At 37.5% G+C, this 15543-nt stretch overlaps 1 protein-coding gene across 3 annotated transcripts in view; it reads left to right on the forward strand.

Annotated features, from left to right (window-relative positions):
* Positions 1–15543, forward strand: part of SCML2 (Scm polycomb group protein like 2) — a 103646-nt gene that overhangs the window by 19719 nt on the left and 68384 nt on the right. The window contains exons 2-7 of one of the 3 annotated variants that reach the window (XM_053917662.1): positions 1136–1165; positions 1450–1571; positions 2618–2663; positions 6348–6413; positions 10811–10881; positions 11738–11972. In XM_053917662.1, the coding sequence (XP_053773637.1) occupies positions 2633–2663; positions 6348–6413; positions 10811–10881; positions 11738–11972 (403 nt within the window). In that variant the 5' untranslated portion in view covers positions 1136–1165; positions 1450–1571; positions 2618–2632. The remainder of the gene's footprint in view (positions 1–1135; positions 1166–1449; positions 1572–2617; positions 2664–6347; positions 6414–10810; positions 10882–11737; positions 11973–15543) is intronic. The other 2 variants (XM_053917663.1, XM_071220304.1) reach the window with 2 other exon arrangements.

Consider the following 15543-nt stretch of genomic DNA (forward strand, 5'->3'; position numbering starts at 1 on the left):
GCTTCTAAGATTCTCTCCTTCTGTGTAATCTTGGGGAATGTAATTATGATGTGCCTTGGTGTGCTCCTCCTTGGGCCCAGCTTCTTTGGGACTCTCTGAGCTTCCTGGACTTCCTGGAAGTCTATTTCCTTTGCCAGATGAGGGAAGTTCTCCTTCATTATTTGTTCAAATAAGTTTTCAATTTTTTGTTCTTCCTCTTCTCCTTCTAGCACCCCTATAATTCAGATGTTGGAACATTTCAAGATGTCCTGGAGGTTCCTAAGCCTCTCCTCATTTTTCCGAATTCTTGTTTCTTCATTCTTTTCTGGTTGGATGTTTCTTTCTTCCTTCTGGTCCACACCATTGATCTGTGTCCCAGTTTCCTTCGCATCACTCTTGGTTCCCTGTACGTTTTCCTTTGTTTCTCTTAGCATAGGCTTCATTTTTTCATCTACTTTTCGAACAAATTCAACCAATTCCTTGAGCGTCTTAATAACCAGTGTTTTGAACTGTGCATCTGATAGGTTGGCTATCTCTTCCTCGCTTAGTTGTATTTTTTCTGGAGCTTTGAAGTGTTCTGTCATTTGGGCCTTTTTTTTTTTTTTTTGTCTTGGCACATGTGTTACTTAAAGGGGCGGAGCCTTAAGTGTTCCCTGGGGCGGGGTAACGCTGTTCGCTGGTGGGTGCGCTGTGATGCTGTACGTGGGGGAGGGGCCGAGAGGGAGCAATGGCACCCGCTCCACTCTCCACTGGATTTCAGTCTTTCACTCCTCTACCCACAATCAAACTGGGCCCCTCTGGTGCTGGTTCCCTAGTGGGTGGGCTTGTGCACGCCCTAGGCCCCTGTGGGTCTCTCCAACGACCTTTCCTGTGAGGCTGGGAGTCTCTCCTGCTGCCGCCCCAATCCCCACGGGCATTTTAAATCAGAGGTTTGAGGCTTCATTTCCCCGAGCTGGAGCCCTGGGTTGCGCAGTCTGCTTTGCTCCCCACCGTTTGTCTGGTTTATCTGTGCACGAATGTGGGGCCGCAGGGTCTGCCAGTGGTCAGACTGCCTGCCCTGTTTGTCCCACACTCCGCCAGTCTTGGTCCCGCCAGAGCCACGTGTCCTCTCCGCCCCTCCTACCGTCTGGATGAATGTTTATTTTTTATTTCCTAGGTGTCGGACTTCCTTGGCGTTCGATTTTCTGTGAGTTCTGGTTGTGCGAGGAGGCGCAGTATGTCTACCTATGCCGCCATCTTGGTTTTCCCAGTTGTTAGTTTTGATGATGCTCAATTTATCATTTTCTTCTTTTAAGCATTGTATACTATTTTGTGTAATATCTAAGAAATCATTGCCTAATTCAAAGTCACATGGTCTCTCTGTTCTCTAGAAATTTTCTAATTTTAAGCTTTACATTTTGATTTATGATCTTTTTAAAGGTAATTAAAAATTTTTAATCATTATCTGAGGACATTTTCCATTGCTTTTAGAGAGAGATGAAGGAAGAGAGAGAAACATTGATGCAATAGAGAAGCATCGATTTGTTGCCTCCTGTATACTCCCAAACCAGGGATTGCACGTGCCCATACCAGGGATAGAACCCACAACCAAGGTATTTTGGGTGACTTAATGATGTATTCTTCATAGGCTTCTTTTAAATAACAAATCCTCCTCCATTATATACATCATGTTCCGACTACAGGTACACAGAGTAATTGGAGGTTGATATCTTTATGCCATATTAAGTATTTCAGTGTACATGCCTATTAAAATTAAAAAAAATTGTGTTTATTGATTTTAGAGAGAGAGTGGAAGAGAGAGAGAAAGAGAGAGGAAAGGAGAAACATTGACCCATTTTTCCACTTAACTGATGATGCACTCACTGGTTGACTCCTCCTGTATGTGCTCCAATCAGGGACAGAACCCACAACCCTGGTGCACAGGGATACGAGCCAACCAGTTGAGCTACCCAGCCATGGCTACATACCTCTTTTATAGCACTCACATTGTGTATTGTTCATATGCCTATTTCTGACTAGATGGAGCTGTTGGAGGGCAAGGACAGTGTATTATATACCTTTATTGTAGAGTAAATGTCACATTGAGGACATGCAGGAAAAGTTTGGATTAATGAATGTAGTTGCTTCAAAATACACAGGCCTTCTAATGAGTAATTGTCTTGTTAGACTTGACTCTTGCAGTTCCTACAAGTTTCACCAATACTTGTGAATCACAGTCATGATTCTTTCACCTCTTTGTAAAATGGGCATAAGTAGGCTTTTGGGGTAGGCCTCAGTTTGAATCCGAACTCTACCAACTTATCATCTGCTTTTTTACATTCATTTAACCATAAAATTCACTCTTTTAAAGTATACGATTCAGTAGTTTTTAGTGTACTCACAAGGTTGTGTGGCCATCACCGCTATCTAATTCCAAAATATTTTTATCACCTCAAAAAAGAAACCCCTTACCCTTACCCATACCCATTAGCAGTCACACCCCTGTTCCTCTTCCCCTATCCATTAGCAACTACTAAGATGTCTCATTTTTGTTCAAGGAAAAGATACTAAAATGATCTAATTCTATAACCAATTTCTAATAATGTCACCCTTTCAAAATGTGTTAAAAGGAGGCATTAATTGTTTTTTCTCTGTGTAGGAAAGACTACCAGAAATGGATACCATGGAGCAAATAATGAGTGGAGGTAAAATTTGCTTATCTAAAAAATGATAATATTTTTTGTTTTCATTTGGAATGAATATTTTCTGATAGATTGAACTTTTGAAAAAGCCCTTTTAAAAATACCAGTTATATGAGATGTTAGGTGTTGGGAACCGCCCTGCCTGGTTTCAGAGGCTGTAACCCCTCATAGTTAAGGCTGAGTCAGAGTTGGGACCATAAGCCACTAAGGAGACAAAGCTTGTCTCCCTGGCAGGTGTGCCGCCTTTGCCCACTTCACCCTGCTTGGCCCTGAGCTTGGCCAGTTAGCCAATGATGGGTAAGAATCCTCAAGGGAGGATCAACCTAAGACAGGCATGGTCACTGAAGAGGCCCGCAGGGAAGGACTCGGGGGGCTGTGGAAAAAGGGGGTGATGGACCCTCGCCCCTCGGCTTTGAAATAGCCTGAGTCCTCATCCTGTCTGCAAGAAGTCTCCTAATCTCTTGGCTGTCTTACTTCCCTTGCCTGACTTAAGCCTGAAGCAATAACAGAGGGCAGTGCAGTCCTGTGCTGGGAGGGGCGGATTCCCTGGGGAATCAGGCCTAACAAAAATACATACATTCCTGTGAAACCTACTTAATTTGTACCCTCAGTTTAAGAGATAAGGGTCCAGACCTGAGATGAGTCTGGCGCCTAAAGTTTTATGGCTCTCTAACTAATTGGCTGTAACTCAGAATAAGCCCTCAAAGTTCTCTGTAAATCTTGTATTGTTTAACCCTTACTGGCTGACAATGATTGATGAGCTTTATCCATATTCCTATGCGAATGAACCTAATAAAAGCCCCTGGAGAGAGAGGCTCTGGACCCTTCCCCTTTGAGAGAAGCGGCCACCTTTCCTCCCCAAGCAGATCATGTCTTGGTAGTCTTTTTCTTCATCTGTGGCGGACTGGGGGGACTGCGTTAAAGCCCCCCGACATCTGGTGCCCGGAACAGGGACTTGAGGATTTTCGGGACCTGTGCGGATCAGAGGCTTCGAGCCACCATCGCCACGGCTTCATCCATGGCGGACCCGGGGGGCTGCGTTAAAGCCCCCCGACAGTTAGGTACTTAAAATTGGAATTTTATAACCGAAGAACTATTAAAGGTAATCTTGTCTTCCCTTACTAGTTTATAAATGAGAAAACTAACACTCAAGGAGGTTAAGTGAACAGGCCATACAACAGTCTGTGACAATGCCAAATTCAGAACCCAAATCTTCTAACTCCAATATGAGTGATTAAAAATGCTTCATCCTAACTTGCTCTAATGAGAAGGCTGCTCACTGTTCTATGAATATGCCACCCTCACTTGCACTCTGTTTTAAGTTATATTTCCTTTCCCATAATACATATTTCACACCTTTGCCATCTTAACCTCTATTTTTCCTTTAACATCCAGTTCAAGTCCTGTGTCTTTCATGACTTTTTCTCTGGCTGAATGCTGAATGTATCCTCTCCTTTTCACAATTTTGTTATGTGTATTAATTAGTTTAGCGTAGTCTCTGTAACTAGATTTTTAAAAATCATTTTTCATTGTTATTCTGTTACAATGGTCCCAGTTTTTCCCCCTTTGCCCTCCTCCTGCCTTCCCCCTCACTCCTACAGTCAGTCTCCACACTGTTGTCCATGTCTGTGGGTCATTCATACATGTTCTTTGTCTAGTCCCTTCCCCTAGCTTCTCTAGAGCAGGAACTGTGCATTTACAGTTTTACTTTCTTCCCTATTAGAAAATCATATGGAGAACTACTTAGTAAATATAAATATGTACTTTCTTTTTACTCACCAAATTATTTAAATAGAAAGCATCCCATATATCCCCCTCAAGTGTTTATGTATCTTGAAGAGTTACTCAATTATAACTAGAAAGTAGATGTGTTACCCTAAGTGGTACACCTGGCATCATTTAAGAATGATGCATAAGAATGGTCCTTCTTTAAGAAGCCTTGTCACTTAAGAATTCAGGTACCAGTAAGGGTGAAACAGCAATAGACGGAAACATATCAAGTATGGTTAAATCCATGAGTTTATAATGATACTAAAAAAAAACTTGCTGGTTATTTGTGGAGAGTGCTAGGGGTCCAACTCATTATTTTGAAAATGAGAAAATAAAGGAGAATAATAAAGCATTGATTGTGACTTCTGTATATGATCTGTATCTCAGGGTTATCTGAGTGGTTGAAGTGGGTAGGTTTCTTTCCATGTAAGTTTTCTGGCTAATAAAGACAGGATGATAGAATATCTCCATTTCACACACAACTGTAATTGAATAACAATAAAAAATTAAAATTAAAAAAAAAAGAATATCTCCATTTTACAACCACTAATGAACTACTGGGTCTAGACAATAGCCATCCATGGCTGGTCATATCCCCCCAAAAGAGAAAGAACTAGATATTAATTTGGAGCCTCCTGTGAGAAGTACACATACCACCTATGAAGTAATCTTCTCCTGTCCTCCCCCACGAAAGCGAAATCTGAATCTGATTAAGCTCTTGATCAAAATACCCATACTAATTTAGAGAAAATATAAGGACCAGAAGAACTCAGCACCATGAGGAGGTAGTCAGCAAAATCCAGGCTGGAAAACTCAACTGGTTCATCAGAAAAAAATAATTGCTAGGGGAATGGGGACAAAGAAAAAAAGGAACCTATAGATCAAAAGATTTGAGAGACAGTGGTAAGAGGGGAGGACAGTGGTGGGGACTGCTTGAAGTAAGGTAAAGGGATTAGTCAAAGAACATATATGAAGCACCCATAGACATGGACTATGGTGTGGGGATGGACTATGGAAGTAGGAGTAGGCTGGGTGGAGGGGGCGAAGGGGGAAAATTGGCACAACTGTAACAGCATAAACAATAAAACATTATTTAAAAAAGAATTATAAAACTTAATTGGAATCCATTAAAGAAAAGCTAAAAAATGAGGAAAAAAAGACTTGAGACATATCAACCATTGCTTTGTATGGACTTTATTCATGTCCTGATGCAAACAGATTCACTTAAAATGATTAAGACAATTGGGGAGATATGAACACTGAGTGTTTATTTGATGATATTAAGGAATTACACTTAATTTTTTCACCATAATATTAATTAAAAATATGTATCTTTAAGAGATACATACTGTAATATATGTGGACAAAATAACATAATATCTTTGATTTGGTGAAGTCACAAGGTGCAGCACTGTTTGAGCTCCTCAGCTTGGCACAGAACTTTGCCTATTCCATTGAATTATATTATATTCTAGCTTCCTTGTTATGTTTTAAACTCTCAAAAACATCCATTTTATTGCTAGGGCATGCTAATTTTAATATTGTAAGGAACATCTCAGCTTATTTTTGGTTTATTTATTTATTCACTTAACAAATGCTTGAGGGTGTTATTGCATGCCAGATTCTGTTCTAGGCACTGAGAATACAGCTGTGAACAAAATGGACTAAATAAATAAATCCCTGCCCTTTTGGAACTTACATTTAAGTGAGACATACAATGAACAAAATGAGCAAATTATAAGGTACATAGTATGTTAGAAAGTGAAGTCCTGTGCAAAAAAAATGAGACTACTAATTACAAAATTAAAACTGGCTCCTATCAAAAAGTAGTTTTAATTTATAGTTTTTCTAAGTGAACTTTCAGACTATTGCTATGGCCTTCTGGTATTGCTCACTATTTTCTTTATTTTTTTTTAGGTTCAATAAAAATCAAGGAGGAGATTGAAGATGAAATTCTTCAATCAGACACATCTGTGCAAAGTGGTAGGTTTTAAAGTAGTTCAGTACAACATTTTTTTTCCTCACTCATTGTTAATATGAACTCTTCTTACTGCTTTTGACATAGTCTCTTACACCAAACTCCTGTAAATATAAAATCCAAGCAATAAGAAAGGTCAAAAAATAGTATTTTATTTTGAAAATTTTGCTTTGGTTTTACTTAGAGATAAATTGGTATAGAATTAAATAAAAAGATAAACATGTATTTCAATGTAAATTTTGCCAAATTAAATATATTTAGTTAAATTATCATGTGTTACCAATTTAAAACAACTTGATTATTAATAAAACCCTTCTAACATTAGAATGAATTTGCAAGTCCTTTTTTGATGGTCAAAAGACAGTTGATATAAGTGGATGAAAGGTTAGGTATTGAGAGGTCTGACAGACCTGTTTTAGAATCCCGGCCTAACATGCTTTACTGGCCTTGTGAGCTTGGGCAAATTACTCGTTGTTTCTTTTGTTCTTCTCTGTAGCACAAGGATAATACTACTTACCTCATGGGATTATTGGAATTTAAATACAAAATGAATGTAAAGCACCTAATGTATATCTAGTATATCATAAATGTTCAGTAAATGTTAACTTGATTAACACTGAATGAATTCCTATTGTAAACAGCATGCGTATAGCACTGCATCATAGACTCAGGAGGTAGGATCTGGCTTGTTGTACTTGCTCTTAAGGAAAAAGTGACAATAAGTCATACACACACAAAAAGCTGAATAAAAAAAATACTGTAGCAAACTTTGTGTTTATCAGAGATTTCCAGGCAAATCTCTTGCCCTTTGTCTTTCTGTTGTACCTGCCCTGCCAGCCCAACTCTTGTAGTAGTTCATATATGATTTTCTGTTCCCACAGGAAGATTGCCTGTAGAGATAATCCCCATGGGATCATTCTCTTTCAATGCTGGGCCCTTGGTGCTTCCTTATTTTTCCCCACTGACCTTGTTTGTTCTTCAGCTCTTCCCTCCAACCTCTAAAACCCACCAAAGAAATGGAGGACATTAGCTTAGATTGTTCTTCCTCATCCCTACAAAAATTTTTAAAATATAACAGTTTTGTTGAGATATATTCACATACCATACACTTCGCCCATTTAAAGTATACAAACCAGTGGTTCTCAGTATATTTACAGAGTTGTGCAACCACCACCACAATCAATTTTGGAACATTTATATCATCCTAAAAAGAAATCCTGTATCCAGTTAGCAATTACTTCACATTTTCCCTAATGCCTTCCCAGCTCTAAGCAACCACTTACTTACTTTTTGATCTCTATAGATTTGCCTATTTTGAAAATTTTGTAAAAGTAAATTTAAAAATATATATTCTTGAAGGTTGAAACTACTAACTTTTCAGAATTCTCAAACTTTTGATTTAAAATGTGAGATTACTTAATCAAATTGACACACATCTGCAGATATTTCTTAGGGCCCTGACTTTTAACATCTCATTTTAGAAATCATTGAGTGACTTTTAGAAGGTAAGCTCCAAGAGAGACAGGATTTTTGTCTATTTTTTTAACTGCTGCATCTCCAGTACGTAAGACAGTGCCTGGCATGTACTGGTGTCCTTCTGTGGCAATCCAGTGATGAGTGAGACAAACATAATCACTGCCCTCTTTGAGTTTAGGAGGCAAGATAGACATTAAATAAATGCCCAACTATAGTTGTGATAAGTGCTGTGAAGTAGTGGGTACTGTGATCATTCAGCTGAGAAGCTTCTACCTCCAGATATTTTGCCCATCTTCTTTACTAGAATCTGAACCCAAGTCTCACACTGGTAGAAGATATGATTCTGATTTACTCTGAAGAAGACCAAGGGCCTTATATAGATTATGTTCAGTTTGCCAAAAGGTGTTTGGACAAATAATGGACTAGAATAGAGTACAAGTCAAAACAAGAAGTTCGAACCATGGACATGTGCAAATAAAAATCAGATCACAAGGTTATAAAAGTACACCTGTCTCATGAGCAAACCTATTAGTTCCCAGGCTTCTTCACGGAGAGAGAATCTCCCCACCCTGCCTCAGTTTGTCGGTAAGGATAAGAGGCAGAGGCAGACTGAGAACTCAGGTTTGGCTAAGACTTTTTGATTATTTTGGCTTCTGGTCAGGAATTCCAGCTGTGGTATTGCAGATGTGCCGAATATAAATTATTAAAGCCTGTTGCTATGTGTGTCCCCCTACGTTATTGGTAGAGTCTCAGCACATGGGCAGCCAAGCTGAACAGTTTTGCAGACTAGAAATTTTGCCTTATGAATAAAAAAATAATTAAGGCTCCAATGATTAAATCCTGTATATGGTCATTAACTAGTGACGTAACAGAAAATGATCATCTTACACAGTGCATAGTATAAAGGATTTGCTAGCTCAAATTAAAGTCCATTCAGACCCAAATGGTTATAGGATATTTAAAAAATTATGTTAGAAAGATGGATTAAGTATTTTAAATGTTACTGAAAATTTTTACAAATGTAACTAGTTTATGGAAGAATTCTTTGACATTTAATGAAATGGTTTTAGTTTCCCAGTCATTGTTTTCAAATTGCACTCCTTTGTTCCTGGGATGTTAGGTCCTGATGACATCCTAGCCAGATACCCCCACCCTCAGTTCATGGTTTTTTTGTTCTTTTTTTTTTTTTTTAAACATATGCTCTCCAAGACCATATGTTGGTAGAGCTTCAATTAGAATCTTGGGTTTCCTGATTGTCAGGTTAGTGTTTAGGAGGCCACTGAAATATCCTGGTCAGTTTAATTTTGGAGCCATGGTTCTCAGTTTTCACTTTTGAAAATACTATCCAGTATTCATAAATTTAGGACAACTATGACATTTAGTTTTATAATAACATACTATTTATTGAGAGACTTGCATGTATGCTACTTCGCTTAATTCTCAAAATACCTTGTACCATATTTATTACATTCCTCATTTTATAGAAGAAGGAACTGAGGCTGAGAAAGTGAAATGACTTGTTAAGGGTTACATAGCTAGAAAGAGACAGAGCCAGACTGGAAGAAGGCAGGTTTGACCCATATTCTCGACATTCTACTGTATACCTTTCAGCAGTGTGGTAGCACTCACTTCACATTATCTAGAAACGGACTTAAACACAGTATTTTTTTTAATAGAACAATCTCTTAGATTTATTAAGTTACAAATGCAGGATGTACAATGTTATATAGCACATGCTTAATACCATAAACAGTATGTGTATGTACACATATAAATGTACATATGTATCTGGTATGCTGAAGCTGGTTCACACCAGCTTGGGAGAGTTGATTGTGCACATTTCTTTCCAACTTTGTGATTAGTGTGGTTACTTTACAGTAAGCTATGGTGGTAATATTTACATCAGAAATCTGCAGACACTACCAGTCAGGCTTTTTGTTTGTTTGTATATTCTGGAAACCTGGTTGTTAAAGATTTATCAGCACTTTGTTTATGTGTATGTTTAGGAGTGTTATATCCTTTAAAGGATATATAACAGGTTAGTAACGTAAACTCCCTCAGGATGGGGAAATGTCTAAACCAATATTTTATAGTGATGAAATTAAATGAGAGTATAGAAAAATCTTACGGTTGATGAAAATTAAACTTTGTGTGAATTAATAGTACCTTTAATACAGCTATTAAATCTTTCTCTCAGTGTCTTTGGCTTCTGACTGGCACAGTGAATTGCTCAAGCCAGGTGGAATACTGCTTTCTGACCTTTTTCTCTAGTATTGTAGTATATCATGAAGACTAGTAAGATAAAGGACACACGAGTGTGTAGAAAAGTAGATCGTTAAAATAATCCATATCAGTGACTGTACCAGTGACTGGTTTACTGCTTTGTTCTGCCATCATATTCTAACACCTCAATGGAGATCAGCTAGTCAACTGAGAAAAAACTCTGGTTTTCAGATTTTTTCTTTCCATAAAATTCTGTTAGACCACACACCAAAACACCTTCAGCTCCCCATGAAAAACAAAGAAATACTATCACGTTAATGGGTCGAAATGGTAAAAAATATGTGGAGTAAATTTTTATTAGAGACAGATAAGTAGAATTTGCTGTTAGTCTATCAAAAGTCCTTTAGTTGTTTCTAGAGTCCACATTTTTAGAATCACTATGCTGTGGTCCTCATCACATTGAGAAGATCTGGCTTGTAATTTGTATCAGCTGTTATAATCAGGAAGTTGTCTTATTTTTTATTTCTATGCTGGTAATCAAATGTAGATCAGGGAGTTTGAATCTGCTCTTAGGAAATATTTTTTAAGAGATATGGAACTAAAACCCATTTTATTCCTAAAAGTTAGTATAGATATTATATATATATATATATATATATATATATATATATATATATAAATTATTTTATATATTTATTTCCAGATGGTTTCCATTGGGATAGCTACCTGGAAGAGACTGAATCTGTAAGTGCTCCTGCAGAGTATTTCAGACAGGTATGCCAAAATTCTGCAGTTGTTGAATATATTAATATAAAATATTAACTAGTTGAAGGGTATCTGTGTGATTGTTAGATTCAGGTAGTGTGAGGAGATGGTGGGATTGTGGTAGTGCCATTTAAGAGCCAGATGGTCTCTTTGCATTCATTCATTAAGAATTTACTTAATGTCAGGTATACTAAGCCCTTATGACTGAGTGCCCATCTGGAGGGAAAGACAGACATGTAAATAATTAATTATGAGAAGGGTGATAACTCTGTATTGGGAGGGTGCACAGAAGAGGTGTTATCTGAGATGGTTGGAATGAGGGGAAGAATGTCCCAGGTAGAGAGAACATCCAAAACAAAGGCACTTGGGTGTAAAAGAACCTGAGTGTGACGGATGGCATGGGGTGGCTGGAGCACAAAGTGGGTAGAGGTGATAGTATAGGAATGAGGTTAAAGGTGTGGGGGCTTTTTAACTGTACTGAGCACTTGGACTTTTATCTTAAGCTGTGGTGAGCTACCAGTTGGTTTATTTCAGGGGGAGTGACCTAATCAGATTTTTATTTTAAAAAGCCACTTAGGGTACATTTTAAAGGCTGTATTTGGGCTGCTTGGAAGTGGGCAAATGAGTGAGACCAGCAGTTGGCAGTGTTTTTACGCTGCATGTAAAGCCAAGGACAGGGTTTGGAGATCTTTTTCTTGATCCTTAGTAGTTCTTAACTTTGCTCACCATCTATTGTGACTGTTACTTAAAATGCTCCTTAAGTATTCTGGTAACATAATTGATCATTTCTTTTTTTCATAGTTGATGTATTTTAACAAATTGTATTTGTGTGTATGTGTGTGCACATATATATGTATATATGTAGTCCAAGATTCCACCAACTAATAAGTTCGAAATTGGTATGAAATTGGAAGCCCGAGACCCTCGCAATGTGACTTCGACATGTATTGCTACGATCATTGGAGTTAATGGTGCTAGACTGTGTTTACGCCTTGATGGTAGTGATGACAAAAATGATTTTTGGAGACTTGTTGATTCTGCAGACATACAGCCCATTGGGACATGTGAAAAGCAAGGGGACTTACTTCAGCCTCCACTGGGTAAGGATAAACAGTTTTTAAAAGAACATATTCTTACTAATGTAATATTCAGTAGAAATAGTTTTAACGGCCTTTTAAAAAATCTGTTCTCCTAGGCATTCTTGCAAATAGATGGTCAGGTGGTTACTGTGGAGAATGTATGAGAGAGGAACTCATCAGTACCATATGTTAGAGGGTTTCACTCAGTACCCATTTGGCATATGTGTGCTGAAGACTTCCTACTCCTGGGAAAGACTCATGCTGTCTTCAAACTTGAGCTGTCAAAAGCAGCTGCTCTACTAGATTACACATGCAGATTCAGAAACCCTTCTGGGGAAGTAGTTTGTAGCATTTTGTACAAGTCACTTCCTCTCTCAGTATTGTCCATGGAGCCATTCAGCATTTTCAGTATTGGGGTAAGCATAGGGGATTCCACATCCAGGCTTCAGATGCAAACTTGGAAATTCCATTTCATCTATAGTGGGAGGAAACCACAGTGCTATGGGTAGGAGTCAGTACCTTTAGGTCTTTGAAAAGCAGGAGATGGATGAAACTTACCAGCAAAGGTTTTTAATTACAGAGCTCTCTATTTTGACCAAGTTTTAAAAAGGTAAACAGTATGTGACTCTAATTTTGGGCAAACTTTTTCTTTTACTACTTAGGTGTACCATGATATTTTATAGACAATAAGTGATTTTGTTTATTTTATCACTTTTACATTCTGAGTGGTGGGTTTTGGTTTTTATTTGTTTCTTCTTTACAATGCTGAAAATGAAAATTCCCTATTATAAAGCACAATAGGAAAATGGATTTTTTTTGTTTCCTACTAGTGAAAAATTCCCTGATTAGGTTCCACTTATAGGTGAGATCATAAGGTATTTGTCTTTCACTGCCTGGCTTATTTCACTTAGTGTAATGCTGTCCCATTCCATCCATGCTGTCATGAAGGGTAGGAGCTCCTTCTTTCTTTCTGCTGCGTAGAATTCCATTGTGTAAATGTACCATAGTTTTTTTATCCACTCATTTACTGGTGGGCACTTAGGTTGCTTCCAGCACTTGGCTATTGTAAATTGTGCTGCTATGACATTGGGGTGCATAGGTTCTTTTGAATTGGTGTTTCAGGATTCTTAGGGTATAATCCCAGTGGTGGTATTGCTGGGTGGAACCTAATCAACAAAACAAACAAGCAAGCAAAATATAGCCAGAGACATTGAAATAAAGAACAAACTGACAGTAACCAGAGTGGGGGGAGAGGGATAATGGGGAAAAATATGGGGAGGGCCTCAAGGAAAATGTATAAAGGACACAGGGACAAAGCCAAAGGGTGTAGGTTCAAGGGTGGAAGGTAGGGATGGGGGGATATGGTGGGGTGAAAATGGAGACAACAGTACTTAAACCAATAAAAAAATATTTTCTAATAAGGAAAAAATTCCCTGAGAATCAAAGTTCGATATATTAATAATCACTATTCTTAGCAATATCTTTTATACTGTTCTTGCTCTAATTGTTAATTATTCCTAATTTGGCTTAAACCATATGTATGTATGTATGTATGTATGTATGTATGTATTTATTGTTGTTGTTCAAGTACAGTTGTCTCCATTTTCAACCCACCCATCCCCGCCTCCCACCCTCAAACCTATCCCCTTTGGTTTTGTCTGTGTGTCCTTTATACAGGTCCCTTGATGGCCCTTCCTCTATTATCCCCCATTACCCCTCTCCTTCTACTCTCTGGTTACTGTCAGTTTGTTCTTTATTTCAGTGTCTCTGGTTGTATTTAAAAACTAATCAGAGATGTGTTATTCCAAGAAGATGGTTTAGGGTGGGTGTGTTTACTGCTTTTTGTCTTCTTTTCTTTCTTCATATCATTCACATTTTTTGGTTGTTTATTTTTATAACATTTCTGAAATCATACAGAACTATGTAAGAAGTATAAATATAAAGCTGAGGCTTAGTGCTTTCCTGTTTGGATTTTATTTGTCAGTTTACAATATGATAATATGTTATTGTATTTTGTTTAAAGGAAATGCAACTATTAGGATTGCCAGCATTTCAAACATATAGCCATAGTTGTGATTAATCTTTTTTCAAATTACTTTGAGTCTTTTTATTAACTAAAAATATGAAATATATAACAATACCTGCTGACTAGTATATATTTTTATAGTACATGGGAAAATACGTATTTGCCAATTTGCTCATTAGACACTTTTGAATAGTTTAGTTTCCATTTTAATTTAATGCAATTTAATTTATTTAGTTTTCCTATTAAAAATAGGTTTATTTATTTAAATCTTAAAGGTTATATTTAAAATACTTTTAAAGTTTTAACATGCAAACAGAAAAGTGTACAAATCATAAGCATACAGCTTATAAATGAACACACCTGTGTAACCACCACAAAATTACAAAATTAAGAAAGATGTTAAACAGAAAAAGCATGGTGCATGGTGCATGATGCAATAGGGTAAGGTGGGGTTAAAAGAAGAGATTAAGGACCAGAGAATGATTCTTATGCAATATTTTGACCACAGTGTGGAAAATCTATGCTGTGGTTAACTTTATTAGATATCATAAATAATATTGACTTATTATAAGGGAGTATGTAACAAATCCTTACCCCTCAGCCCTCTTTTTTCCTAGCAACAATTATTTCCCTAATTAGATTGGGGGGGGTTGGTACAGTATTATTATAGGATAGCTGTCTGTCTGAATTTTTTTGCATGCTTTATCCTGTTGATGGACCTGTTCCTAGGAATTCATGTTCCTCCCTATCTTAATGCATGTATCCATCAGGGATGCATGCCAAGTTCTTTCCATTTCTGGCATCAAGGCAGGAAAGTGCATGAAACAGATTGCCCCCAGAAGGCAGTAAAACTAGCAGACCCTTGTTCCCAGAGGTTGTGATAGTCAGCATTTATTATAAGATCTCTAGAAAAGATACCTGTTGGGTCTATTTTGACAGCATCTGATACACATTCTAAGAGAAGACCATGTTTAGTGTGTGTAAAGATTGGTAAAGTAAAAGCTGTATTTTTCTCCAATATATTGTATGAAAAATTTCAAACATATAAGGTGAATGAATTTTACAATGAGCACCCACATACCCACTACCTAGGTTCTACCATTATCATTTTATTATACTTGCTATATCACTTATCTCTTTGTCCTTCTATCAATTTTTTGATCCATCTTATTTTTAAATGCATTTCCTCTGAATAATTGACATTGGTACATTTCCTCTGAATACTGTAGCACGCATATCATTTAGGATTCAGTGTTTATTTGCAATTTTTTAGGTGAAATTTACATACAATGAAGTGCATTGTCATTAGTGTACATTTGCTAATAAGTTTGACAGAAAACTGTCTTTATCTTAAAGGAAATAAGGCAGGGGAAAAGAGGGGCTAGAAGTCTTTTGCAGCCTTTGCCCTGCTTGTGTGACTGTTGGTGGGAAATGGAAGCTCTCTTGGGTTCTGGCTTGGATCACCTGAGTGTTATGGCCCATTTCTAACACATATGTGTATATTGGTAAACTTTAGCTAGTGGCTTCTCTAAAATGGGAGTTTCTACCTCTACTGTAGCATCGTTG

The sequence above is a fragment of the Desmodus rotundus genome, chromosome X (assembly GCF_022682495.2).
Source record: "Desmodus rotundus isolate HL8 chromosome X, HLdesRot8A.1, whole genome shotgun sequence".
NCBI lineage: Eukaryota > Metazoa > Chordata > Mammalia > Chiroptera > Phyllostomidae > Desmodus > Desmodus rotundus.